General features: G+C 39.4%; 1 protein-coding gene across 2 annotated transcripts in view; it reads right to left on the minus strand.

Annotated features, from left to right (window-relative positions):
* Positions 1 to 27,656, minus strand: part of DSCAM (DS cell adhesion molecule) — a 475,910-nt gene that overhangs the window by 104,151 nt on the left and 344,103 nt on the right. For both annotated transcript variants that reach the window (XM_030020086.2, XM_030020087.1), the window contains exons 12-14: positions 9,484 to 9,680; positions 6,307 to 6,403; positions 4,723 to 4,851 (exon numbers count right to left, since the gene is read on the minus strand). In XM_030020086.2, the coding sequence (XP_029875946.1) occupies positions 4,723 to 4,851; positions 6,307 to 6,403; positions 9,484 to 9,680 (423 nt within the window). The remainder of the gene's footprint in view (positions 1 to 4,722; positions 4,852 to 6,306; positions 6,404 to 9,483; positions 9,681 to 27,656) is intronic.

The raw sequence follows: 27,656 nt of genomic DNA on the forward strand, positions 1-27,656 counted from the left end.
AGGATGGAAACTGGCTAAACACAGTAACCACTCCTTTTCATCCAAGCATTCAATTGCTGCTAACAAAATAATAGAATTTATCCATTCAAAGCATCTTGATGTCTTTTATGAGTTGCCATCCTTCATTTCTTTCTTACTGCAGGCGATGTTCCTCCTTTAACCTCTGCAGCATCCTATGGGGGATGTCACTGGAGGCTCTACAGGAGTGTTTTACAGTATGGGTCACTGCAGGCAGGATTGCAGAAAGCTCAGCAGATAAGAAAGGATAGTTTAAAAATAGAAAGCTTACTCAGATACAAAATATTTGCACATAAATTCTTTTATACGAGCTTGTTAAAGATGCACAAGTTGTGACAATGACATCTGCAGCTTGGCTGGTTACAGGGCCTGTTTGCTTGTCCATGTGGCTTCGTTTACCCAGAAACCATACAGGAATCAGACATTTAAGTGCTAACCAAATTCACTTGAATATATTTTCCCTTGGTAACTGAGTTTGTCACAGCTACCTCTGCAGGATACTTTCAGAAGCTTTAAAGGAGTTACCTGCAGGCAGTGCTGCTACAACTTGCTTTCAGTTTGCTACAACTTCACAGAATTTCTTAAACTTTACAGAATTTTAACCAGCAGTTACACTCCATTGTGTTAAATGTTATACAAGCACAGAATGAGACTCTCTCTGTTCCAGTGTACCACACCAACAGGAAAGAAATTTTTTTAAAAAGTCCTGCTTGGTACAGAGAATGTGTTAAATTTTCCCTTGAGAATGATGAGAATTTCTTTTAATATAGTCCGTACATTATCAAATTGCTTAAGTTTTCACTTGGTTATTTGAAATACTGACTCTGAGTGGTAGGACTCTGTAGTACATATTAGCTGCTGAAATCAGATAAACAAATTGGAAAATTTCAGGTGATTCTTAGTACATTAAGTAATGACATGCCATGGAGAAAGAGAGAGATGAAAAGTCACAGTCTTTTGTATTTCTCAATGTAGGTTGCCAGTGTTTGTTTATGACTAATGCATGGTAATCAGGAGGATATTTTGATACACGTATCCCCTTTTTGAAGGGTAAAATAAACCAACAAAAGCAATCCCTCCAAACTGAATCAGTCCAGAGAGAAATTAATCAATTTCTTTCCAAAACTGTTTTCAGTTTTGAAAAATTTAAGTGGTATTAAGGAAAAGAAAAAGTGTTAATTTTGTTTTCTTTCGGCAAACCCTAAAAATATTTGCTTGTGTCCACATGGTAAGTAATTGAGTGAGATATTAAGATTGACTACTGGCTCTTCTGGTTTTTATTGTTGTTCCAGAGAGCTCTAAAATCCACTTACCTAGAAAGACTGAAAAAGCACAGAAAACTAGCAGCAATGGTCTAGCAAAAAAAAAGAAAAAAAAAAAAGAAAGGGTGGCATTTTTAACGCATTCCTTGTTCCACTCATGAACTGTTCCACCCAGGCATTTCTCGGTGTCATATAAAATGCACGCCGACACAATGCTCTATGAAGAAATTTATGATTTTATGAAACGCAGCAGCTTTGCGCCCGTTCCTAAAGCAAAGGCTGGAGCTTTGGGAATTCGCGGCGGAAGACGATGCGGGCCCACCCGCTGCTCTGCGGCCGCATGCCGGGACAGGGGCTGCCCGCCCCCGGGCCCGGCCCGGCGCTGCCACCCGGTGGCCGCTGGCGGTACTGCACCCGGCCGGCCGCCCCTCGCTCCCTCGGCGGGGTTGGGGAGGGGGAACCCGCCAGCTCTGCGAAGGTGTCCGCGTCCTGAAGGATGCTCAGATCACGCGTGAGCACAAGAAAGAGCGAAGCACAGCCCTCTCCCTTCGGATCTGGACTTAAGCGGAACTGATGGTCAGTTTTCCCCTCAGCTTTCCCTAATGGCATAAAAATAAAAGGGATGAGGAGAGGCACAAAGAACGACCCCCATACCTGTTCCTATCTCCAAACCTTTTTCTACACCTCCAGTGGAAAAGTCCGATGGCTTCAATGAATGGCCGGGTCTGAGCGCCGCAGGTACGGTTCTGTACGGAGAGGCATTGTATCTACATACTGAAACAGCCTGAAATGCCGAGCTCCCACTGTTCTTCTTGCTCCTGCACGGCAACTGGACCCTACGGATGCCACCTATCCATGTGACAGGCAGCTCCATGCTCCTTCTAGAGGGTAACTAACATGTCTTTTTTTGTCTGGTGGCACGGCAGGGGTAGATAGGATACATGAGGGCAGCATCGTATAGTGAAGTCCATGCATGACGTGGTCACCCGCACATTCTCTGAAAGCGAGAAGTTCTGCAGTTTTCCTTCTTGAGAAGCCTAGATGATGCATCCTGCTGTAAACCCATTTCTGAGTCCTCAGGGTAAGCAACATAGGTGGAAAATTCTCACTAAACACAACTGTGCAGTTTACAGCTTTCCTTTGGCCTTGGCAGGATGTTCCCTGAGCTTACCATCTGGATTGTGAATGTTTTACCTAAGTGTTCTTCTGTCCCGTTAATATCTGGAAACTGTGAGAATTTTTCTTAATTCCTTCTTCTTTGTTCTAACTTACCCCAACCCTGTGCAAGTTCTTCAGTAACCATCTTTGGTGTTTCATCTTTTTGATGATTTAGTTAAGGACAATAATCATGTACAAGAATTCAGAAACCTGATCCTAGTTTCTCCAAACATTCAGCCTCAGATTCCAAAACCTGATGTTTCTGTTGTTTGCAGTGAAATGAAGATAATCTGCTCTTTTTAGGACATGACATCCAGTATTTGTCTTCATATACAGACACAGAAATATTTTCTCCAACACCAATTCTGCCACCCTCTATTTTTAATTTATTTTTTTTAACCTTTATCACTATGTTGTGTCTTATGTTTTCATCCAATCTGATGGCGCTTTATTTGCTGTCTTGCCATTGATTTATCATGCCGTGTTACAGAGACATAATTTTGCAATGCAAATTCACAGTGATTACTGCCTAATCTTTGCCTGCATTCTGCATTATCGCTTGAAAACATTGAACTAAATCTAACAAGGATGTTTTAGAGCTCTGAAAGTCCTGTTCCACCACTGCTTCAATCAAAGGAAAGCAGCTCAATCTTCCCAGGTGGGTTTATACTGAGTTACATGATTCAGAAATACCAGAAATACAAGTGATGTTTTCGGGTGAGAAAGGAGCCTTTCAGGCAAGAATGACTTTCAAAAACTCTTCTGGAGCAGGTGGGTGGTTGGAAAGAAAGGAAAAGAATCAAAAAGAAAACAAAGCCCAGAAACTTGTAGGTATACATAACCCTTGAAGGCATCCTTACCTAGCCTACATCTCCAAACCTGTGATTCCTGACCACAGCCTCAGTGGTGAAATTTCATTTGTAATCTTTCAGGTACCATGCTCACCTGTACATTATCAAGTTTATTTACAAAGCCAATGCAAAAATGCTGACTGATGATTTAACACTCTTGAAAATATTTTATCTAGTAAGGAAAACATCACAACATTTTTGCCTGAGTAAGTAAAGCACAAAGGAAATACACAATGTAGACAAATGAAGAATAGTAAAGATGGGTAGTAGAGTAATTTAAAAAAAAATTTGCCAAATTTTAGAATTCTATGAACAAATACATTTTTACATCTCAGAACTAAAGGGAGAAGACTATAAATGTACTATAGTTGCTTTGATAAACATAATGTTTCACTGATAAGCACAAAGAGGATTCCTACCAGTGGACTACGTCCCCTTAAAAATAGTGCAACAAACTCCAACATAAAATAGTAAAATATAATTTCTCAGTGTCTTTTTAATCATACTTGAAACATGGAAACGTTGTTCCATTGCAATTTCCTTTCTAGTCCCTTCTCAAATCATGACTCAGGGACAGTGCTTAACAATGTGCCTCATTTTAAGTGTGATCTTACATCACATATTTCCAATGCACCTTGAATGTTTTTAGATTTCAACAGTGAATATTTTGGGAGCTTAATACGTGCAGGAGCAGGAATATTTTTCTGACTTGGGGAGTTGCCTTTTTTTTTTTTTTTTTTAAAACTATTCACCTCATTCATCTTATTAGGCATTCATTGATGTGACTACCTAGTGACCTAGCAGAAAGGTACCTGCTCTCATTGGCCTGCCAATGTGTGCCACTGATCTTATCCTTCAGAGTATTTCCAGTACGTTACTGAAAACTCTGCATGGTGCTTCGGCAAACTACCACACAGCTTTCTTCGTCTAGAAATTCTTATAACTACTCTTTTTCACTGCTGACTTTCCAGGGAAGATGCCATGTACTCAGATATCAATAGAAAATAACTTCTAAAAATCAGCACTACAGGAAAAGATAAATTGTAAAGGCAGCTATTTTTTTTCTATAGGGAAAAATAGAAAATGAAAAGAAAAAAAAAACAAACAGAGAAAAGATAAGAACAGGGACCAAGAATCAGCCAGCAAAACCATCATATCAGCTATCACCTAGAATGGCTTGTTTTACAGAAAAATTTATTCCCCTTATGTGTAGGTTTCTCTGGTAAAAGGGAAAAGCAGCAATTGCTAAACTTAACGTCCTTACCTCAAAAAAAAAGACAACAAATGAAGATAAATCTTACTGTGGAAGATTAAATAAACCATGGTAAAAATTTCCATCAGGCAGCTTCAATTTATGAATTATCTTTTACAATACAAATTCAGTGATGAATGACTAGTGATGGGGATGACTTCAGAGGAAGATTATTTCTTACCCGACTTATTTTTGCACTCAATATCATAGCCAGTGATAGGGCTGTTTCCATCAAATCCCATGGTCCATCTGAGGGCAATACTGCGTGCTCTCACCTCTCGGATTTCTATTTCAGGAGGGTCGGGGGGCTCTGAGTAAACACACACACACAGTTTTAGTCAGAAGAAAGCCCGTACCCTTAACAAGATAACATTTATGTGCATGGCACTGGCGCAGCTTACTGGTGGTAAGCTCTCATGGCATTTTCTCCGGTCACTCATTAGTACCCTGAGCCAGTTAATCACCTGCTGAAGAACGCTAAACAGAGGGAGGAAAAGTCACTTTTCAACTAGGAGTCACTGAGGTAATCTTGAATACTGACTTCTGTTTAACCTTCTTATGCGCAACCTAGAGTTGCATTTCCTTAAAAGCACTCCGGATTGGACTATTCATGCTAGAAAAGATTTTTGCCTTGAACACCACAACCACGTCTCACTGATACTTCTACAGCTTTTACACAAAAGGTGATGGTAGAAATATGAATACTAAACTTAAAAGGGCTAAATTTGGTGGGGGGAGGGAGTACAATTTCTATCTCTTTGAGTAGGTTTAAAGGTCTTCATTTAATAACAGAATAATTTGATAGCAGTATAAATTTACACTAAAATGTCTTTCTGTCTCTAGAGTTAAGGATGTAAATAAATAGCATTGATACCGATTCTAATGCCCCTTTAAATTGTCATGGCAGTTTAAATGGGCAGTGGTGTAATTGAGAGCCTGTCCCCAAACTCCACCTGAATTTTTCGACAGTGCTGCCTCAGGCATTCACTGAAATCTGCTGTTACTTGAAATCACGAGTGGGGAGAAAGAAATTTGCAAGTCCTAGAAATGTGTTGTGTGCCCGCTCAAAGGCATACAAGCAGAGGAACAGGCATCGCACAGAAAGAAGCAGTGGCCAGTGGCTGAGTCCTGCCCGTGCTCTGCATCCCAAATACTGCATCTCAGCCGCTCCAGGACTTGCTGCTGTCTGCCTGAGTGAAACCCTGTGCGAGGGGAACCCCAGCCCCAGGCACCATAGGTTCCTAGAGTTTGCGTTGTGCAAACTGATTACAATTTATTTTGACTGTTTAAACTTGCAATATTTTGTTTAAAGATCCATGGTAGGTTTAACATTTCTCTAGAGATAAAGTCAGATCACTTTTGCTTTATTTCAGACTTGGGGTTTAAGCACATTTGTTCTTTAAAAACAAATGCAATTCTGTCCCTCTCCCCCTGGAAAAGTAACCCCCTCATATCCGCTGTCCCTACTGAAGATGCTAGTTTTAAGTATCTTTAGTAGAGTGTCAGCTAGTGTATGTAAGAAAAATTCTTCTTATTAATTTGTACAGATCTAGAAGGATTCAAGCTCATCCTTTATTTTGATTTAATCTGTGATGCTGGAAAATGAAAGACTGAGCGTCTTAACACAGCTCCTCATTTCTTTGACAATGAGGAATACATTTAATTAGGAATCAGAGCCTCCCTCCCCCAACAGATTTCTGAGGATGGCATACACTTACTGTACTACAATAGCTGTGTTTTTTTCCTTATGTTGTCCTCTTCCTACCTTGCACAGTGAGCTGAATTATTCCACGATCCTCCCCATAAGAATTGATGGCATGGCAGGAAAAGAAGCCAGAATCTTCACGCACAGTTGGCAAAATCTATAGGTGGTTTGAAAAGAAGTGATTGATTGAACAGCACGCAGAGAAAATAAACCAACAGCTTTTCTGTATGGTGCAAGAAAAATTGTACAAACTGTTTTACTTGACAGTAATAAATAGATACTGCATGTTATACACATACATACATATGCATAGTAAAGCATCTAAAATACCGAGACTTATCAAAACTAGCAACACCTGGGCTGAGGAAGCAGGCTATCAGCTCTACATGTGTAGTCATGAGTTGGAGCACCACCTATTCCTGTAGCTTCTCATCAGAAGTCTTGTTTCCAGTTACTTATAAGTTTGCCAGGTATTTAACAGTTGGCTGAAATTTTCCATACAAAATGGTGCCTCCTGCTGCCTCCAATATTTTCCAGTTATTTCTGAAAATAACTCATGTGGCTGAAGTCTGTGTGGAGGAAATAAAGTTTCAAACACTGGTGGTGAACCCTGTAGTATTCAGTAGGGTGCCTCATAATAAAATTTTGGGTGGCTTTTCTTTTCAATTTGTTATTTAATAACATAGAAAGTTATACATGATCTCTATGTACATGATCATAATGATCTTTTTCTACAGGACCACTGCTTCATTCAACGTACAATAGGGAGAGGATTTTTTTAAAATGAGCAGATATTCCAAATACCATTTTCTTCTCATTGTTCAGTGTGCTGGTCCACACTTTATTTACTGCACACAGTTCAAACTGTGCCCTGAAGACAGACATTCATTTTCTCACAGCCTTTTCTGTGGATTCACCTATGCAATACCCATTTCAGAAACATGAGTGAATTTATTTTCATAAACCCTGACATCATGAAGAGTATTACCACCATTTCGTATGGGGAATTAAGGAACCAGACATATGATAATGTTTGTGGCTGCTTGACAAGTTGCCATATATTAGCTGAGCCATGGTAACTCCATGTGCTCTTTATTCCTCAGCAAAGCCAAGGTAATATGAGCACAACTCTCATTCACCACTGGTTAAGATAAATGGATTAATTTCCCACTCGCTACAAGGATATTGGAGAGTTATCATCTGAGATGTGGTAACATGTCAAGCTGTGTTAAGTTGCACATGTGGCTGAGCTTTAAGATAGGAAAACAAAATTTTTCAGAGCCCAATTTGATACATCTAGGGCCTTCTTTCCCCCCCTCAGAGTCCTTAGCAATAAATAGCATTTCATGTGTTCATAACAGCTTCCATTGAGTTAAGCTGCAGCTATGAGGGCTTAGTACTTCTGCAAATCAGACCCCAAGGGCTCAAGGCAAGTACCTAGAAAACAAAGAACACACAATTATTGGCCACCTGTGAAAAGTTTGGTTTCAATGATCAGCCTTGCATCACACAGTGTTTTTCATTACTCAACCCTAATTCAACTCCAGAGAAAATCCAAGTCATGCCTGACTGAGGCAGGGGTCCTGCAGAAAAAATAAAAGCTGAGTATACAACTAAAGATCACATCATCATGCACACATGCAAAAGCACTGAGTTAAAAGCTTCAGAGACAACCTTAATCCTGACATTTTCTAGTTTGGGGGCATTTTATCTCTCAGAAGTCAAAGGTTTTGTATGTAACATACATATGGATGTAGAACGCCACTACCGTACACAACTGCTTCAGAAGAGAATCCTCCAAGCAGGTCTCCAGCCTTCCAAAAAGAAATATTGTTGTGCATCCAGGCATTATCTTATTAAAGTCAATAAGACGAATGAGAGCAGAGAGGTCTAGGGGTCTATCCTATAATTAAATATTATTTGTAACACAAATATACTAATATGAACAAAGTCACACGTAGAACTTATTCTTCCTTATAGAAATCAATGACAAAGCTCCCTCACAGAGAGCAAAACCAGATTTTTACTGGATATCTTCCAACACAATTTTTGGCTAGTAAAGAAAGAGATATACCTTAAGAGTTACACTAGGATATAGACAATCACCAGAGAGCTAGAGAATTATTTCCTTGAGCCTGGTAAAAATGTTTTTAAGCATGTGACTAAAAAAATGGAAAATCAAGATTTTTGACTGAGAATCTATATGATTTTTTAAAAAATTCTTTTAGATTTCATAAAGGCACATGTAAAAATATAAAGGAATGGACTGATAACTTTCTCATGTTGGTAAATTTTAAATTTGAGTGGAAAAAGATATATCCTGGTACATTGAGGGCAATGTCATAGTTCCACCCATTGTAGGTGACACCAGAACAGCAGGAGTTTCCTGTGCTTCCATGGCATCTTGGGGAAACTTAAGTCCCCAAACCAGCAGTGCCACTCATGTAGCCCCTCAGTCTAACCCAGGTCAGCCACTTAGGAGTTAACAGAATCCCACACACTGATTTGTCAGGCAGGTCGAGATGCATGGTTCCCACACCATCAGACAGCTGCCTGTCACAGAAACAGAAGTGAAGGTGAAGTCTATGACTGTTTGCTAGGTGGCTTGGTGACTTCTGCTACTGTGTACAATATGTGCCAAGGACTACTGGCAGCAGTAGATATACTACTTATGTATCTACATGTGCCTTTTCCTTCCATCTGACTTTGAATCTGATGACTAACGTGACTTTGTAAAATGGTCTCACAAGACTCACAAAGTGAAAGGGAGGGAGAAAAAGTACTTTAAAAAGACAGCATTTTTATCTCAAAACAGCTAATGATTTTGGTGAAGGAAGCCTGACACACATCAGAGCTAGGGGTCAGATATTTACTCAGCGCTGATCAGCAGTGTACTCAAAACTGAGCTGTGGCCCCCCAGGAAGGGCAGGCTAAGGCATGAGCCATGTTGCTCCGGAGACAGAAAGGACAGGGGGGCTGTGAGCCAGGCTTACTCTCTTGTTGCCTCTGGAGCAGAGGAGGATGGAGAATAATTTTTCGGGGTGGGGGGTGGCGGGTGGGTGGGATGCAGAGATTTCCTCTACGTCCTCTTGCTGCCAGCTCTCCAGGGCTGTGCCACGGGTGGAGCGAGTGGTGGGGCTCTGACCTTGTAGGGCAGAGGTGTGCAACCCTATCAAAACCAAATCAAGCAACACTTTCACACATGTAGATGAGTCGCAGGTCACTTTGTTTTCTTACCTGCAGAGTAGAGATCACTTCATCTCCAACTTCCTTGGTGGAAACAAGGTAACGGGACATTTCAGGGTTAATGATTCGGTCTTCTTTTTCCCAGCGGACTATGATGGGTTTCTCTCCATGTGCTGTGCAGCTCATCTCCTTCTTTTGACCTTGCGTCGCCAAGGTGGTATTTGGGTAGGAGGTTATCATAGCTGGAACTAAAACCAGACAAAACAAAAAAATATCGTTTCTTAGTGAGCTGACTAGTCTGTTGATACAGGCCTGGTCCTTTAATCTGGGTCTCATTCAGCTTGTCCATATTTGACGAGATGGCCAAAAATGTGAGGAATTATTTTACTTTCATTGCTGTGTAAGAGAATTTTCTTAAGATTGAAGATAAGCCTCAAAGGGAATTTAGCAGAGAGGAGCTGGGACTGGACAGCGAGGCTGTAGAGAAGAGACAAGAAGATGCGAATCCAAAGGAAGCCTGGCTCCATTTGTTTTGCCGCTCACAGGACAACTTGTAACATAATTAAAATTTTCACAGTAAATAAAGGTACTGTAAGTAATAAGCATTCAGATATGGGGCCAATAAAGAACTGATAAAAATTTCTTATTCTTTCTAGTGAGCTACTGCTTTATTTGCTGACAGATATATGCTCTACCATTTTGTATGACAGTAATGACTTATCAAAATGAGGGCTCAATTAAACCAGGAGCTGTACAAAATTAAAAGAAAGGCTCTGCACCAAAGAGCTTACAGTCCAAGTATATGCTGAGTGTATAGTTAAACTGTACTGAACTGAAAGTATAATTAAACTGACAATAAAGCTAGCTAGATTTGAGTTTTTATTGTATTCAGAAGGTATTTACAGAATGGTTTGGACATAATTGTCAACGTCATTAATCATTCAGGACTTTAAAAATTTTTTATGTTGAAAAAAGTACTCTCTTGCTAGCAAGAATAGGCTTGAAACCCAAGTATTTTCACATTTTGGAATAAAAATTTTCTGGAAATAGGAAGAAAAAATCCTCAGAGTGTTTTACTGCAACCCCCTCCAAACACAACATTTTTGAAAGAGGATGGTCTCTTTGGTGTCCTCGGTAGCCTGTCCTTTCTTTCCCATATGATTTCTCCACCAATGAATAGCATCTGTGAGCATTTGTGAGCAGGAAGAATCAAAGCCCATGAGTCTGACTTTCAGTTGTGGCCCTTTCCCTGCTTAGGAGAAGCTGGAAAGCCCTGGACAACACACAGAACTGCTCTCTTCTGAATGAACCTGTCCACTCCTTTCAAAGCATCTGAGGTGGCAGTAAAGAGTCCCTTCTCTAAGCTCTTGCACTCCAGGGCTGCCTCCTGCAATAGCCCCACTCTCCTTGTTTTTATGCATGAACGCTTGCTTGCCTCTTCTTAGCAGAACAACTCACTCATTCCATCTGAACTTCTCTGGGTCTCTATTTTAAGAAGATGACATTGGCACAGGACCCGATTTGAGGCCTTCCCGGTCTTTCCTCCTGCATAGATTGCATCTGTCGCTACCAGACAGCAAAAAAATTCCTTATTTAAATGAATTACTATAATTGCTATTCTGAAATGTTAATGCTTGGTGGCATGACCTTTTCACATGCCAGAGCTGTTGATGCTTGGATATGACAATATGTCAGGATGCAGCCCTTTCTGTTCAAAGACTTCCTGAACCAAATCAAACCGATTTGAAAATTAACAGGGCTGTGGAGCTGTGGTTAGAGTTATGAATGGGATCTAATTACAGGAAGAACTCTTAGAAAGGTCTTGTGAGATACATGAGGCTCTTTAGGCACTGATACGCATTAGTGATGAAGTACGTCTTGTTTGGATATTAGGTACCGATTAGTTTTGTCAAAGAGGAGCATTCAAAGAGAAGAAATGATGAATAATCAGAATAGAAAATTAGGACAAGCCTGATTCTGTCTTCCAGAGAATGAAAATAGATTCAGATTCATCTGGCGTCTGTCCAAGTACTAGCACCCACAGGGAGGTTAATTTCAGAAAGTCACTTTTTGTGGCCATCTGCTTGTTGCTTCCAAACACAGAAGCTAGTGTACTAGGCCTGTGCAGCTGCAGGCCTGTGAGCCCTGTGTGTGCAGGTATGTGCACTTGAACATATCTGCCCCCATCCGCAACACCTGAAATAGACCAATATAACCTTTTATGCATTTTGTTCATCAATAAGAGACCCAATTCAAATGAGTGGCAGGCTATTAAGGAGTCCACATTACCATCATTAACTTGTGCCACCACCTTTCTTCCTTCTATAATCTCCCAAGCCTTCCACATGTCCCTTCCTTCTTCATTTGCCGCACCTCTCCACATCTCCCTCTTTTCCCCTCAGTGCAATACTCTGCAGTCCCCTTCACCTCTCCCTGTCCTCTTCATTCTGCAACCTCCTCAGGATCTCACACGTTCCCTAACCCCTACAGCAATGTTTTCCTCCTCCAACCGCATTCCCCATCCCTAATTAAATCACGCCAACCTCTCAAGTCACCTTAGTGATTTTCTCTACAGCTGCAGTCCTCCTTCCCATCAGCATCTTCTACTTTGAGTTTCTCTGGTGACAGAGGGAGCATGTCCTTAGCCCACCCAGGAGCTGGGGGGTGGTGTGCACCTCCCCATGAGACACCTGAGCTCCCGGGGTGCCCGTGTTCCCAGGCGGGAGGGCTCAGCATTCGGAGCAGGTGAGCCTTGCACTGGCTGGTCTACCCTCTTCCTGCTTCTCGGGTAGGAGCGCACAGCACGCACCCACAGAAAACGGAATGTTTGAGTTTGGATTTAAATCCCACAGACCTCGAGAAGCCTGTCTCAGAGACTGCTTCCTCACTTTCAGGTCTCCTAAACAGTTGTCTACCAAGAGTCCCCTGATGGGTGACAGTGCCAAATCAAATACCATGACTATCTTGCTCGCTTTTTAAAAAACAGAGGCTAGTTTACGAAGCTCAACATTTTTTTCCAACAAACTTTCTTAATAAGAGCAGCATAAAAACATGTAAAGAAAGATGACTTTATTCGTCAGATACAGCTTTATCCCTGCTTATCCTTCCCTTCCTCTCACATAATCTTCCACAAGGATTCCTTATTGCCATAGCAATGCCTCACAGCTAAATATTTCCCCTTCCTCCAAAGCTGATCTTTTACTCTTCACGATTTATCTCCAATGATCCTAAACCAGAAGCTCTTCTTTTTATCTTCCTCTATGTCAAAAGATTTCTGGTAACAAAGACACATTCCCAAGGATATTTTAGGCAATGTATTTCTTCATCCTCCAACTATCTTTAATCAAATTACTGATGCAAATAACTGAGATAAATATGCTGGCTCTTTACTGACAAAATAATCTAGAAAACTGTAAATAAGCAAACTAAATCTGTACTATATATGCATGAGAGATTCTCTCAGGATGTCTTAAAAAAAAAAGTGAAGGCATTTAGAAATGTATCAAGATGATTCAGATGCCATATTAAGTGTGTGTATACTTTATAGCTCTTCAAATATACATTATATACACACTCATATAATGATATGTATTTATATAAGAGAATTTTGGAAGGGAAGGGCATGTTGCTGTGCATGTTCAAGGAATGCATAGCGTCATGTTCCAGGATTTTGGAGTAGGCTTCCCTATGGGACAAATTAATCCAATTCTCTCTCCTCTGGGGTTCTCCATGTCTTTCTCTGAAGCATGCCATGTGGTGCTGGGCATTGTTAAAGGTCTGTTGGTCAAAGTTGGACAAAATAGAAGCTACAGTTTATAGATTATGATGATTTCATAAAATCATAGAGTCATAGAATGGTTTGGGTTTAAAGATCATCTAGTTCCAACCCCCCCTGCCAGGGATAGGGACACCTTCTACTAGACCAGGCTGCTCAAAGCCCCATCCAACCTGACCTCGAACACTTCCAGGGATGAGGCATCCACAACCTCTCTGGGCAACCTGTGCCAGTGCTTCACTACCCTCATAGTGAAGAATTTCTTCCTTACATCTAATCTAAATCTACCCTCTTTTAGTTTAAAGCCATTACCCCATATCCTATCACTACACGCCCTTGTAAAAAGTCCCTCTCCAGCTTTCTCGTAGGCCCCCTCTAGGTACTGGAAGGCTGCTATAAGGTCTTCCTGGAGCCTTCCCTTCTCCAGGCTGAACAGCCCCAACTCTCTCAGCCTGTCTTCATAGGAGAGGTGCTCCAGCCCCCGATCATCTTCGTGGCCCTCCTCTGGACTCACTCCAACAGGTCCATGTCCAGAATGACCTCCATCGACCACTCCTGGTCACGCTTCTTTTGGTGCAGCCCAGGATACGGTTGGCTTTCTGGGCTGCAAACGCACATTGCCGGGTCACGTTGAGCTTCCTGTCAACCAACACCCCCAAGTCCTTCTCCACAGGGCTGCTCTCAATCCATTCTCTGCCAGCCTGTATTTGTGCTTGGGATTGCCCCAACCACGTGCAGGACCCTGCACTTGGCCTTGTTGAACTTCATGAGGTTCACATGGGCCCACCTCTCAAGCCTGTCAAGGTCCCTCTGGATGGGATCCCTTCCCTCCAGCGTGTCGACTGCACCACGCAGCTCGGTGTCGTTGGCAAACTTGCTGAGGGTGCACTTAATCCCACTGTTCATGTCGCTGACAAAAATGTTAAACAGCACCAGTCCCAATACTGACCCCTGAGGAATGCCACTCGTCACTGGTCTCCACTTGGACATCAAGCCGTTGACGGCAACTCCTTGAGTGCGACCATCCAGCCAGTTCCTTATCCACCAAGTGGTCCATCCATCAAATCCATGTCTCTCCAATTTAGAGGCAAGGATGTTGTGCAGGACAGTGTAAAATGCTTTGCACAAGTCCAGGTAGATTTCCATTTTCAAGGTATGCATATCGCTGCCAGCAGCATTAATTTAGGAGATTTCTCTGTTTAAAGTTGGGCTTCTATTTGGAAAGCTGGTTTGTTTATTCCTTTTCCCAGGTCAACCCATTGTTTTCCCCTTTCTTTGTGTGCTTTATAGTATTAACAACTTCATCATTAAAGTTGAAGTGTAAAATTCAGTAGTCGAGGTTACTCTTAAGAATCACGGAACTGGCTCAGACAAAACAAGAACCTTTTGTCCTATTCTTGAAGAAAACTGAACCTGGACCTTTCCTCAGATTCAGTAAAAATTACTTAATCTAACTTTCTTTTCTCTGCTACTGCTGAGTGTTTCATCAGGAAATGAATGCAAATAAAAATGAAGACATTTAATTACCTTGACAAAGACTAGTCTCATTATCCAGAATAAGAAGGCTATAGTAAATTAGGTGAAGCTTGAGCAAAGTAACAGAAACTTTTGGATCCTTTTAGAATAAACCTTCACAAATTACTAGAAAACCGAAATTCACATTCATTTTAAAAATTATGTAGGGAGTGTGGGGGGGAATAACTATTTTTTCTCTCTTTTAGCTCATAGACTGAAATAGCCATGTGGAAGAAAGCAAATTAAAAGGCTCCCAACCTTTTAATTTGTAATTAAACACTAAATATCCTTGTAGCAGCCATAAATGATTCTAAGACTGACTGAAGTTCTCAGTATGTTTAAGAACTATGGCTATCTGTAGTCTCCAAATGGTATTTTTCTAGCAACCTGGCTGTGGTGAGAAGAGAGGAATACAACACAGCCAACACCACAATTGATGGGGAGTTGTCATGTGACACTGTACAAAGTGTTTTGAGCTGTATTGAAAGTTAGATTGCTGATCATAGCCAAACATTAATGCATATTCAAGTTGCTCTTGAGAAAGAGGATGGAAAAGATGCAGCAGATAAACAAATCTAATGATATAATGATCTGGAGATAACTGAACACAGTGAGAATTTGAGAGTGTGCTCGGTAACAGACATGTCCTGGACCCTGTCAGTGATGTGTCTCCCAGCATATCAACATGTCTCACCATGTCTCCACTTCTCTTTTTCTGAAGATCTCTTCCCTGGCAGAGTGTCCTCCCACATAACTTGGCTCCTTCACTGGAGCATGCTCGAACTGGCCAGTTTGGGGAAATGTCTGTCACGATAGTGGGATTCATCTTGCAAGCATCTATGCCAAGGTAGGCATCGCAGACTTCCTCAATGGAAAGAAAGATACTTACAGAGTGCTGTTCATCTAACCAGATGAACTGTGCCCTCAGAAGCCTCTTCTTTAAACTGATCATTCAGGAACCTGTAATGCCTTGCTCAGTTGCAGAGATGTGCACACTAGTGCTATAATGAGGGAAGACGAACACCATCTGTTTTTCTTGTACAGCTTCGAGAACAGGGGACTATGGCCCTTTGATGGAGTTTTAACAACCTTGGGTAAAAATAATGTCATGAATGGGGACAGGAGTTGTGATAAGAGAAAACTATATGAATATACATCAAAAAAATGAATTAAAATTCTAATTTAACATTTAAGCCAAATTCAGCATGTCCTCTCATGTTGGTCAGCTACAGTGAGAATGCCCTTCTGTCCATGACAAATGAGATTTTTCTACCTCAAAACCAAATTCCCTCTTCCTTAATCCACTTTTGCTCAGGTAAAGAGAGCCCGTGATTTAAGTAATATATTACTTAAATTTAAGGGAGACTAGCTCTCACACTGTAATTAATTGATATCTATTTGTTAATTTATTTTCAAATTTAGTAGACTTCCAGGAGTCAGTGAATGTGTTGCTAAAATTCTTCTCTTAACTTCAATTTTCCCTTTCTGATAAGTGACATTTTTGCTTACTGAAGTAGCATCTCTCCAGAATTCAAATGGTGTCCTGAATCTAGCAGAGAATTTAAAAACAATAGGACTGCTTAAATACTTTACTTTAAGCACACAGTTCCTTGGTAAAACTGTGACCTTTCCAGCAGGTGAAAATAATGCTCTTAGTCCTCATCCTCAAGAGATGCCCAAGACTAGAAAACAAACTGCATGTCTCAAAGCGTGAAAGAAATATGTTAACACAAAAATAAGCATCCCATTTTTATGAATACAAGTTATTTTCACAAAAGTAATGGACATATAATTAATGACAACTATTTTCTACCAATATTCACTAATTTTGAAAATAAATTTCATGTTTGTTACCTACTCATGTTCGTCTGTTGTGAACCTCCTCAGAGACATGTTCTTTTAAGATAATTATGTTAAAAATTCAATTTAAAATATTTAAATATTTCATGAAAGTGAATTTTGAATGCAATGTTTTACTATATTGCTTGGAATCAGTACAGAATTTTTTGTGTAAGCAATGCAACTCTCAAATAGAAGCAATACCGGGTGAATTACGTAACTAATCAATATGGCATGCATTTCAAATTAAAAAAAGCAAGTGTTTTGAAATTAATTGCCACTGAGGTTCCAGACTAGGAAAAATAATTTCAAACAACATGTAAACCTGAGAAATTTGAGGAGAGAAGTAAAAATTTGATGAGTTAATATGACAGACTGAATTATTTACTCAGCTTTGGTTTCAGGAGTCTACAGTGTATATAAAATAAATTCAGAAAATTTATTGATAAATATATTTCTGAAAATATTTTTAAAACAAAGCAAAACAAATCAAATTACCTCCTACCCCCAACCTGCCCTAAAAGGAAGGTTAGTAGCTTTTTGTACGCTTCCATTAAAAACAGATGAATGGATTTCTGGACAATAGGCAAGAGCTTCATTAGCAGTTCTATTAGCCAAATAATTTTCTTACAGAACAGTATGAAAAACAGTACTGCCATGGAAAAAGAGACTGTGCACAGCAGAAACTGCATCTTTATGTTTCTATTTAGTGAAGGGTGATGTCCATGAGAGTTATGATATATAAATAATAGAGAGTTATTAAACATAGACATGACCAGTTCATGTCCCAGCTACCTAAGTTTGCATTACAAATCCCATATCAAAACAAGACACTCAGTGGTAACTGCATTATTAGGACATTAGGACATCCATACAAGGTAATCTTTGAAAAAAATTCTAAAAAGAAATAAATCACTGAGTGGGAATGAATAAGGGTTTTGTACACCCTAAAATACCATTTCAGCTAGCTATTCCACTGATATAAATGAAGTTACTTTGATTATAAGTATTATTCAAACATGTGTTTTCAAGTTAGAACAGTCCTTGTTTGATGCTAAGCTTTAATAAGAATGACAATGATGTCTTGAGTACTTGGCAGCTACACCAGTGGCTCATGATTTGATTGAATATGTCAGGGTAAAGGCTGTGAACATTTAGGGTTCATATCTTATTCACTCAGAAGTGGTTTCAGGTCACATTATAGGAAAAGAAGTTGATTTATTTTGCATGACAACTATGAATTTTAACCAAAAGACACATTAATAAAATAAAAAAGGTCTTTTCTCTCAAATCACAAAGGCAATTCTTTCTTCTTCCTGAGGTCTTTTCCTGCATTAGTTTTATGTTTGTACAGTGCAAACTGCTGTCTGCAAATGATACACATGAGACCAGCAGCTGCTTATATTTCTCAGTCTTTCCTTTGACTTTGACATGGTTCTGAAATGAATGTGACTTTCTTTTGCTTTGCCATGCAGCTTCAATTCCCATTTTGTCTAACTGCACTTCCTAATAACCCAGAGAAAGAAAATGGGAAATGATAAGCTGACAGCTTTGTTCCCTGCAGTCAGTTATAGTAAAAGCCTGTGGAAATTTGTGACAAACTATGGTAACCCACAAGGCACTGGAAAATCAGCTTCATCAAAGCTTGGCTAATTGTCAAACCAAAAAAAAGTGATCAAAGATCTATAAAAAATTACATTAACATGTATATGATTGTGATCTATGAAGACTTAGACAAAGACCATCTTCCTTCACAGGAAATGAATGGACAATGTTAGTGTTACCATCATCGCCATTGTTGAAAAACACGGATGCCTAAAAATTAGTATTAGAAACATGTGTCCATTAAGTATAAATTTCTTGGGTCACTTTCTGTTCCAAATCAATTACGATCTTTCATCACCCTGTATAAAAGTCAGGCTGGAAAGAGCAGGAATGTTAAATAGTTAAAACTAGCAATATATAATTTTAGATAACTACTCCAATGCTTTGATCTTAAATTGAATTCAGTCTGCCATCAAGATGGCATCAAGTTTTAATGTTAATTGAGAGGGTTACTGCTGTCATAATTGTAAAATACAGCACTTCAATTTTTTGTGACTTACTGAATGCAAATCAGTAAAAAAATAGAGACTGTAGAATCACATGGGAGGGTATTTATTTTCTTACAAGTGGTTATGCTTTAAACTTTCCATTTGTGCCCTTCCATTAAAAATACCTGAACAGTTTACAAGTTTAAAAGAAAAAAAAAAAAAGGCAGAAAGTCACTGGAAAACACAAGCTTTAATCAGGATATATTTTATGATCCAGCAGTTCCCATGGGTCTTTTAGATTTTGGAGGCTGTGAAGTGACATGTGTAAATGTCTTTCCCAGGGGAAGAGAAGCAAGCACTAATTGAGGTATTGACGGGTTTAAATGAAGCAGAAACACACTAAAAAACTCTGGCTACAACAAAAATGAGTACTGGTGAGCAGTGCATGCTGGGACATTAATGGTTTTCATTCATTGCTCATTCATGCAAGTAAGTATACTTTTAAGCACGGTGACTTGGGTCTATAACAGGTCAGTTCTGAGCTAAAAAGCCATGAAATACTATCTGCTGATGTATAAGAAAGAGAGCTCTGGTAGAACTAGTGCTGTCTGGCCTTTTGGAGTAAATTATGTTTTTATTGTCTAGATAGATGCAGATAGACCAATAGCATCTGATACACTGATGATGGGAACAGAACTCGAATATATTAAAATCAGTAAGATACAACTCTCTATATATTTATGTAGGCATTCTCTAGATAAGTACGTTAACACAAATTATATAAATATATATATATTCTGCATATTAATACTAACAGAAAGGTGTTATTGCATTGCATGTATATACAAAAGCATTCACCTGTGCATGGAGGTAAAGCACGTTCATAGAACCAGTCAATGGCCTTCATCTCAACCTAACTTCAGGTGGCTAAACATAAGTCATCCAAACCTTCAGCAAGTCAAATGAGGGCTTCTTCTGTAGCAGTCCTTGGGGGGAAACAAGACCTTCCGGAGGGCCATTCATCTTGCCTTAAAGATGACGAATGGCTTCTTATTGACGATAAAAGGACCTCAGGGTGAGCTGCTTAGACTTTTACAACCAACCTTTAGAAGTCCAGCTTAAAGTCAGGGAAATCCAGTGCTAAAGGTGTAATCTTGTCTACATTCTCTTAACTAAGGAGATTTAGGATGTCAATAAATGCTCCTATCTCAGGAAAGACAGGAAAGGATATTCAAGTGGGGAGAATAAGATCCTAATAAAAAGCTCTGAAGACATTTATTTTAATGGACATCAATCTGGTTTCTCCAGTCAAAATTCTAATTCTGTTCCTTGTCACAGAGACCTTCTGGGAATGGTTTGGGAATGGTCTGACCATCTATGGAGTATTAGCTCTGCTTGTTGCTGAAAAATAACAAACTTGATTCCTAATCTGTTCTTTTATTTTCCACTGGGAGGTCTATTTTCTACTTTTGCTGCTCAGCACACCAGCAGTTTCTACAGGGAAAACAGGTCACTTATGTTGGTCAGTAAAAGGAGAAAGTTTCCAGAAGAGTGGGGAACCATCTTAAAGACTGTGCAGTCTAGGAAAAGCTGATAGGTAACTTTTGTGCTTACTAATTTTTTTAATACATGTCTTATGGAAACAAGGAATTACTAGTAAAGAAGAACAAAAAGGGCTTGGATAAACACAAGATTTCTAACGTAAAGATATTCAGTATAATACTTCCGTGAGTTACATTTACCCATAAATAAGCAGCAGTTCTAACAGCAGAAAATCAGAAAGGAAAATTCTCACTTACTTTGATTAAATCTAAAATTACATCCCCCCATGGGGATATTTTTTGTGCCTTTTACATTCATTGCTATCATGTCTTTGCAGTGTTTTGTCAAATCTAAAGGCTAGGCCTCTCTACTGAGTATTTTGGGACTATTACACTGAACAATTAATAAATCTTCCAGACAAAAGTAATGGCTGACAATTTGGCTCCAGTACCCAAATGCCTAAGGCCAGAGGAAGCAGACCTTAATTTGAACCAGGGTTATAGTTATTTTGGCTTATTCAGAGCAGACAATAAGCTCATCCAGCTGTGAGCCAGAGAACAGCTGAAAAGGAGTTTTAAAGCCAAACTTTACCATACTGTTCCTGATGTTGACAATGTCCTGCTATATAACCAGGGTCCTCCTATATAACTGAGGTCAAGGAGGGGGTGTTCATGCTTGCATGCATGCATATGCACATGTGTGTGAGTGAGTAAGAGAGGAAAAAAATAATAAGTGTTTTCCATGGAGGCAAATAAGGAGAATTATTTCATTATCTGGAAAAGAAGACAAAGCAACCCTCATTGCCTTCTTCCCTTGACCTTCAGCTGTCCTGTGGATTTCTCTTTTCAATAGGCTCTTAAAAAAATGTTTCTATTTCTCTGGAGACCATTTTTACCCCTCAGCCAAGGAAAGGCATTGTAAATACTAGTGTTTCAGGAGTAAATTATAGCCATCCATCTCATGAACAAAGCACATGGCACAGGGCTGCAGGTCACTTTCCTCCACAGTACCTTCCCACAGCATGAAAGTTATAAGGAGTTCAAAGGACTTGGTTTATTTTTTTCCTTTAAATTGAAATTGTGTTTCAAAGGAATAGGAACTCCATTCCCTCTCCCATATACAGAATGAACACGCAAAAGCAGAGGCCAAAATGCCAGTGGTGGTAATGCAACCACCAGCAAAGTAAGAAGGAAGTCATACTTCTAAGCATGGTTTGACATATTATATATGATGGATGTTGAATATGATAAATGAAGCAGCTAGTTACAGGGACAATATGAATATACTTCTCTGATAATTTTTTTTAACCAGATGATTGTCAAATGTTTCTTTTTTTAATCACATCCTTGAAAAACAGGCACACAAAATCTGTACTTAGGTCTAAACTTGCTACCTAAATTATTAAATGATCTTCATACAAAGAATTCGGCTTTAGGAAATCCAGGAGTTTCAAGTGCTGATTTGGTTATTCTCGGTGTTGTTTTTATTTTTTAAAATTATATTCCATTATAAAAGGAATAATCACTTACAATGGAATAGTGTGGGTTTATGCACTAAATAGCAATCTTATTAGTCACATACACAGGGAGGTCTTATGTTCAGGTTTTATTGGGGTGGTCTTGCTCTTTCTATGATGCATTTTAGAGTTTCGTATAAGTTGGTAGGAAACTTTTCAGAACCATCCCTCTTGGGACTTTTGACTGTCATTTTTTGTCAGAGAACAGCTGATTTCTTTGACCCAAAACTTTTTATGAGAATATGGTCTCTTTGATGAAAGGAATTGCTGAAAAGGGTTTATTAGCTCAGCATTCAATTACTGGTCAAAAGATAGGAAAAAGAGACTACAAACACTCAGAGTAAGCAATATAGTCAATGATCACTGCCTATTTGAGGACACAACCTTGAACCTAAATGCCTCAGCCTCTCCCTCCCCATTTTCTGTTTTTCTAGCATGACAGATATTTCACTATAGATACAGGCTTGGGTAAGGTCAACAACACAAAAAGTAAAATAAGACAGACTAAAACTATTAGTTCATTATCTTCAATTACTTTAATTACTATTTGATTTTGTTTGCAAAATGAAGTATATATACCATTACTATAGTAGTGCCTAACCACTATTCCTTGGGATACCCTCTCACTTTTTATGACTTTTTACCCAGAAAGAAATGGTTTGCTGGTCCCTGGTTATAGCACAGCACTGCCCAGTAGACTGGACGGATGGCTCAGGCTTGGAGAGGAGCGATCAGGGCTTTCATGTTCCCAGCTGTGAAAGTAGGATGCCCAACATTTCCTTGGCTCCAAAACAGGTAATCTGAAAATGGCAAAAACCTTGCCTGAAATAGGGGTCTCAGGATTTCCCAGCCCTCTGTGATGAAGCCGAGGACCCTGAGTGTGCCTGTGATTTGACACCATGGGTGGGGGAGCTCTGAGCTCCACAGCTCCTGGTTCAGCTTTTACTGCCATCTTCCTGAGACATCTGGGAGGATTTGCAGCCAGCCATGGCTGGTCTGGTCCCTCAGAACCTGGTTCCTGGGCAATAATTTATGTGTGAAATCTACTGGTGGGGAGTCAATGGATGGAACTTTCCAAATATTTCTAAGCATTTGTTTTTATCTAACATTTCATTTTTCTGTCCACAAAAACATTGGAAATTATACAGAGAAATGAAATCATAATTTTCAGCAAGCCATCATTCATAATTATAATTTCCCTATGACATGGAACTCTTCTGTTTATTTTATTCATAAACAAACACAAAAGCCATCAGCTGCTGTGCAAGCTTCTCTTCTTGTTAATCTGTCTCTGTTATGAAACTGGATTCAGAGCACCAAACACTTTTTAGACAGTAATGCTACTTCATTCACCACAAATCCAGAAGATTTCAAATACCGTCTAAGAGGCAAAAGGCACTGCTTTCCGTTATCAGCTTCACAGGCTCTTCAATTCCTTGCATAACCTGACTAATTAGACACATTGCCAATGGCTTAACCAATTAGAAAAATCTTTTTTTTTTTAATTGTAGAAACCCTCTATTAAGCAATAGTTAGAGCTACTTATCTTATAAAGACTATGATATAAGCACAGAAATGGTACAGTTTGTTTTAAAACTGGGTACTGCTGCTTCACCCTCTCCAGGAGCTTTCACCAAATGAGATCTCCTAGTTAAAGGTGATATAAAACACTGAAAGCAGGAGAGGAAAAAAATGTATGTTACAGTTCTGAACTTGTCCAAAAATCAGACCATCATGCTTACAAGAATCTTCAAAATGCAAACTCTGACAGAAAAAGAAAAAAATTATGAAAATATATGAAAATTCTCAAAACTGAATCTTTTTTCAGCCAACCAATACTAGTACAAATGCTCAAATTCATGAAGCTAAAATCACTCTAAGGGACATGGATGTCCTGGTGGTCACCTGGGAATAGATTCCTGACTCTTTAATTCTATGAGGAACTGAAAGAATAGTTTTGCCAAGTAAAATACAATGCACAAGTTCACTGTATTATTGAATCAGAGGTTAAAAAAATCTCTTATTTACCATGAAGTCAAGTTATCACTGATTTGTAGTCAGCTTCTTGTTTAATGAATTTCCCCATGGATGAATGCTTCTAGGTTTCTTGCTAAAAACACTGCAAGATTGATGGGCAGGACACAATCTAGTGTTGTATACCCATGCTACTTCTCCTCTGCAAATAACTACTTGAACTCCGCTTTTTTTGGTAGCTGCTTTTAATGAAAGATTTATCATATTACCTAAGATCCTGTAAAAAACATCCTGAGATTTTGTCTTGAGAAACTCTTGCACTTCTGCTCTGTGTTAACTGATGGAAAATCTGGGTGTTCTTTGAAATTTGGCATGAAAAATCCCTTGTTGGTAAGGTACTACACCTTTGTCCCATAGTATTTCACTGAGAATTCACAGTTGAAAGATGCTGAAAAATGACATGACTTTTTCACCTTCCCTACTAGTAAGATAAATGAAAGTAATAACGATATCAGCATGATGCCAAACTAATAACTGAATATGAATGTTCTAAAAAGGTAGGTGCTGCCACTGTCAAAGCAGCTGCAACTACAACTCTAAACTGGACAAAACCACCAGTACACCACTTTATCTTAACTACTTATGCAAGGAAAAGGGTGATAAAAGCAGATTGCTTCTCCATCCCAATTTATTTTTTCTTTCTTTTCCCTCTAGTAAGTTAAGTGGGTCATTGATGACATTGGACACCTTCAGGACATCTTGTGGACAACAGTTTTTTTCCTCAATTCCTAGGAATGAAATTCCTATTTCTTTTCCCTAGGGGGACTATTCAACCAGGCTGCTTTGTCCATTTCTCCAGATCCAGCAATTGGCTCAGAGAGTGTGTTCCATCTTCCATTAGTATTGAAACCTGCAACTTGAATGACAGAAATCTATTTTGAAGACTTAAATATTCAGACTGTACTGGTGGCAGACCTTAAAAATATGTAAGAATTAAAATATATCCAGAACCATAAGATATCCTCTCTGGATTAATCTTATATGGATTAAAAAAGAAACTTATTTTAAATGGTAAATTCAAGCACCCCAAATTTCAATAAACAAAATAACTGAAACTTCCCAACAGTCTGCTATTTTGTTGTGATCGTGTTTGATGATAACCTTTAATTACACAAACTTTGTTTTCCAACAAGGTAAGGTCTCCTTTAGTACAGGGGGTACAAAGTGCTCAGGGTTATGCAGTTAGTGAATGATGCTACTTGTCCTATTTCTACCTTATTTTTGATCATGCAGTTGGTTAGAAAATAGGAAATGAAATGAAGCAAGAAAGAAGACTGGTCTTTTGGCTAGGCTTGCTGAATGCCACATAGGATACTTTCATTTTACTCTATTTTCTGTGGCAAAATTAAGGTTTCCTAGAAGGTTACTTCTGACCTTCTTTGACAGATGTTATGTTCTTTCCTTTATGTCTAGGTGTTCAAGCTGCTTTGCAAAATTGCTGGACATCCTTGAACGCAATTGAAGTCTTCCTAAAAATATGCCCTGATTATCTAGACAATGAATTATTTCTACAGGTAATGTGTGGCATGTGTTTGCTGTCTTTTGAGGTAGTTACACAGGTAGAAAAGAACAGATCCAAACTCATATTTCACAAAGGTTTTCCAAGGATAACTTGGAAACTTCTTAAAGTTGTGTGGTTCCTGAAATGTTCCTGTATTTATGCTGTGTACTTGACTCAGTTGTTATGTATGAGCAGCATCAACCAAGAGACAGAGTGCCCAAAACTAGTCTTACAACGAACAGCTCATTAAGAAGCTGAACTCTAGTGAACTGTGAGAAAAAGATATAAATGCAATCATATCTGCAGCACCGAAGAAAGGAAAAGCCTTCTCAGCCCTGTGTCAGTTAAACACATTTTTAATACTGCTGCTAACAAATAATAATCCTTTGATTTTTCTTTCCAAAAGCTTGCAAAGTTGCTGGCAGCTCCAGTAACTCTTCCCGTTTCTATTGTCAGCTCTGCCAGTCTCTCATAAATCTCACTAGTCTCTTACACCTCTCTCCAGAGCTCACGTTCCTTGCTCAGACTTTGCCAGAATAAATCCCTGTAATGTCACACAGTTCCCCCCCCACCTAAGTCTACCCTCGTGTATGAGCAGGCCCCTGTTGTGTTTTTTAATTAGATGATGTCCTTTGCAGAGAATGGGACTTTGAGGCAAGGGGGTGAAAAAAGGGTCACTGGTAATTTATTGCATGTATCAGGGCTGAGCTAGTTGGTAACTGCAAGACTGTAAACCTGAATAATCAGTTTTGCAGGGAACATTGGAAGATTTGGTACTCCAATTCAGGTGGAAACAGAAAGGAATCTGAATCATTATCTTAATCTTATTGAAACCTCTCAGGAAGCGTAAAAACAGGTCATCTGTCAAGAATTCCCATCTCATTATTACTGGTAAGGAGAGATATAATTCAAGAGCAGCCTCTGAGATGGTTTTCTCTTTCGGGATCACCTAGAACCACAGAGTACAAAAATGTAAACTAAGATGTTGCTTTAGAGACTAGTCTTTCAACTTCAAATTTTCTAAAATATTTGCATGTCAGCTATCTTCAACTTGCTTCAGGGAGGCTGGTTGGCTCATATGTATTTTTCGTAAAAAGTAGCATCAGCATCAGGAGCACACACTTTTTGAAATTCAATGGTTAGGGAAAGAGGATGGAGGAGCAAAGTTTGGGTAGCACCCTTCGTCTACATTGTTACTGATGGCTAATTACTGCGTGACTAAAGCAGTATTATTGTTATCATCAGAGCATCTAAACACACAGTCTTGTGGATTAAAAAAAGCACAAGTCTGGAAGATGATGATATTGACAGCTCTTCTAGGGAGCCGTTTGTCAGCAGGTTCCACATAACCCTACCGAGGAGGCAGCATTAGAGGAAGAAAGCTCCTGGCAGTCCTGTAACAAGCAGCCTTTGCAGCCCCGGGGAAAACCATTCAACCTTTCTGTGCCTGGCGAACCCATGCCTCTTGGCAATTTTGCACAGCTTACTTCCAGAAGGAGAATAATCACGTTTCTCACTTCAGTAAAAGAAAAACAGGAAAACCAAAAATAGATAGCTCAATAAATTGTCACTTTCATAGTTCAGACGGAAAACTTTAGAAGATGGTAACACTGCCAAAATCCATAGATAACAAAAAGGAGGAGTTCAGTTTTTCTTACTGAACTGGGCTGCACAGAAGCAAAGGCAGGAAGGGTTTAGTAGTTAAGTGCTGTGGGAAACCCGCTGGCCCTGCTGCCTCGGATAATGGGAAGAGCTCTGTTCCTGTGACTGCCCACACCAAAACCCACGGGCGGACCATGGGCTTGAAACCGTTGCTGTATCGCGGTAGGGGTGTAAGTGAGATCACTCACACTTCTAGAGCTCGATACGCCACCTGGTTCTGGTCCTGTAGAAGTCCAGAGGAGCTTTGTCACTGACTTTCGCTTGGCTAGGATTTAATTTGCTTAAGTAAGAGTTGCACTGGCAACTCTCCTACAGTCTTATTATCCAGTCCTCATACAAGCTGAAAGGGAGGTGCTAGAAGAGAACTAAGCCATAGAATATTAAAAAATTAATTCCTTTCTGTTTATGTTTAATAAAACCAAGAAAAAATCACCAAAGGTCCTTAATATTGCCTATTACTATGCATATCCTCAATTCATCACTAATGCATTTTAATTCAGTCACACGGTATGCTTTAAACAATTCAGTGCTGCATTATGTGCTGCACGTGAGATGTTCAAGATCTTGTTTGTTCTCTTCAGTATCCCTCACCCAAGAAGCTAATGAAAAATTCAGTCATGATGGTATTGTTTATGACATACATAGCTGTGACACGTGATAATTTCACAGTCATTTCAAGACACCATGTGGTTTCTTTTGACATTTTGTGACAGACTGTGTTATCAAGCACAATTGTTTGCACAGGAAACAACTGTAACACGTGGTCCATGGAACATTATGTTATCTCCTGATAATGATGTCATTAAC

The sequence above is a fragment of the Aquila chrysaetos genome, chromosome 7 (genome assembly GCF_900496995.4).
Source record: "Aquila chrysaetos chrysaetos chromosome 7, bAquChr1.4, whole genome shotgun sequence".
In the NCBI taxonomy this organism is placed as follows: Eukaryota; Metazoa; Chordata; class Aves; order Accipitriformes; family Accipitridae; genus Aquila; species Aquila chrysaetos.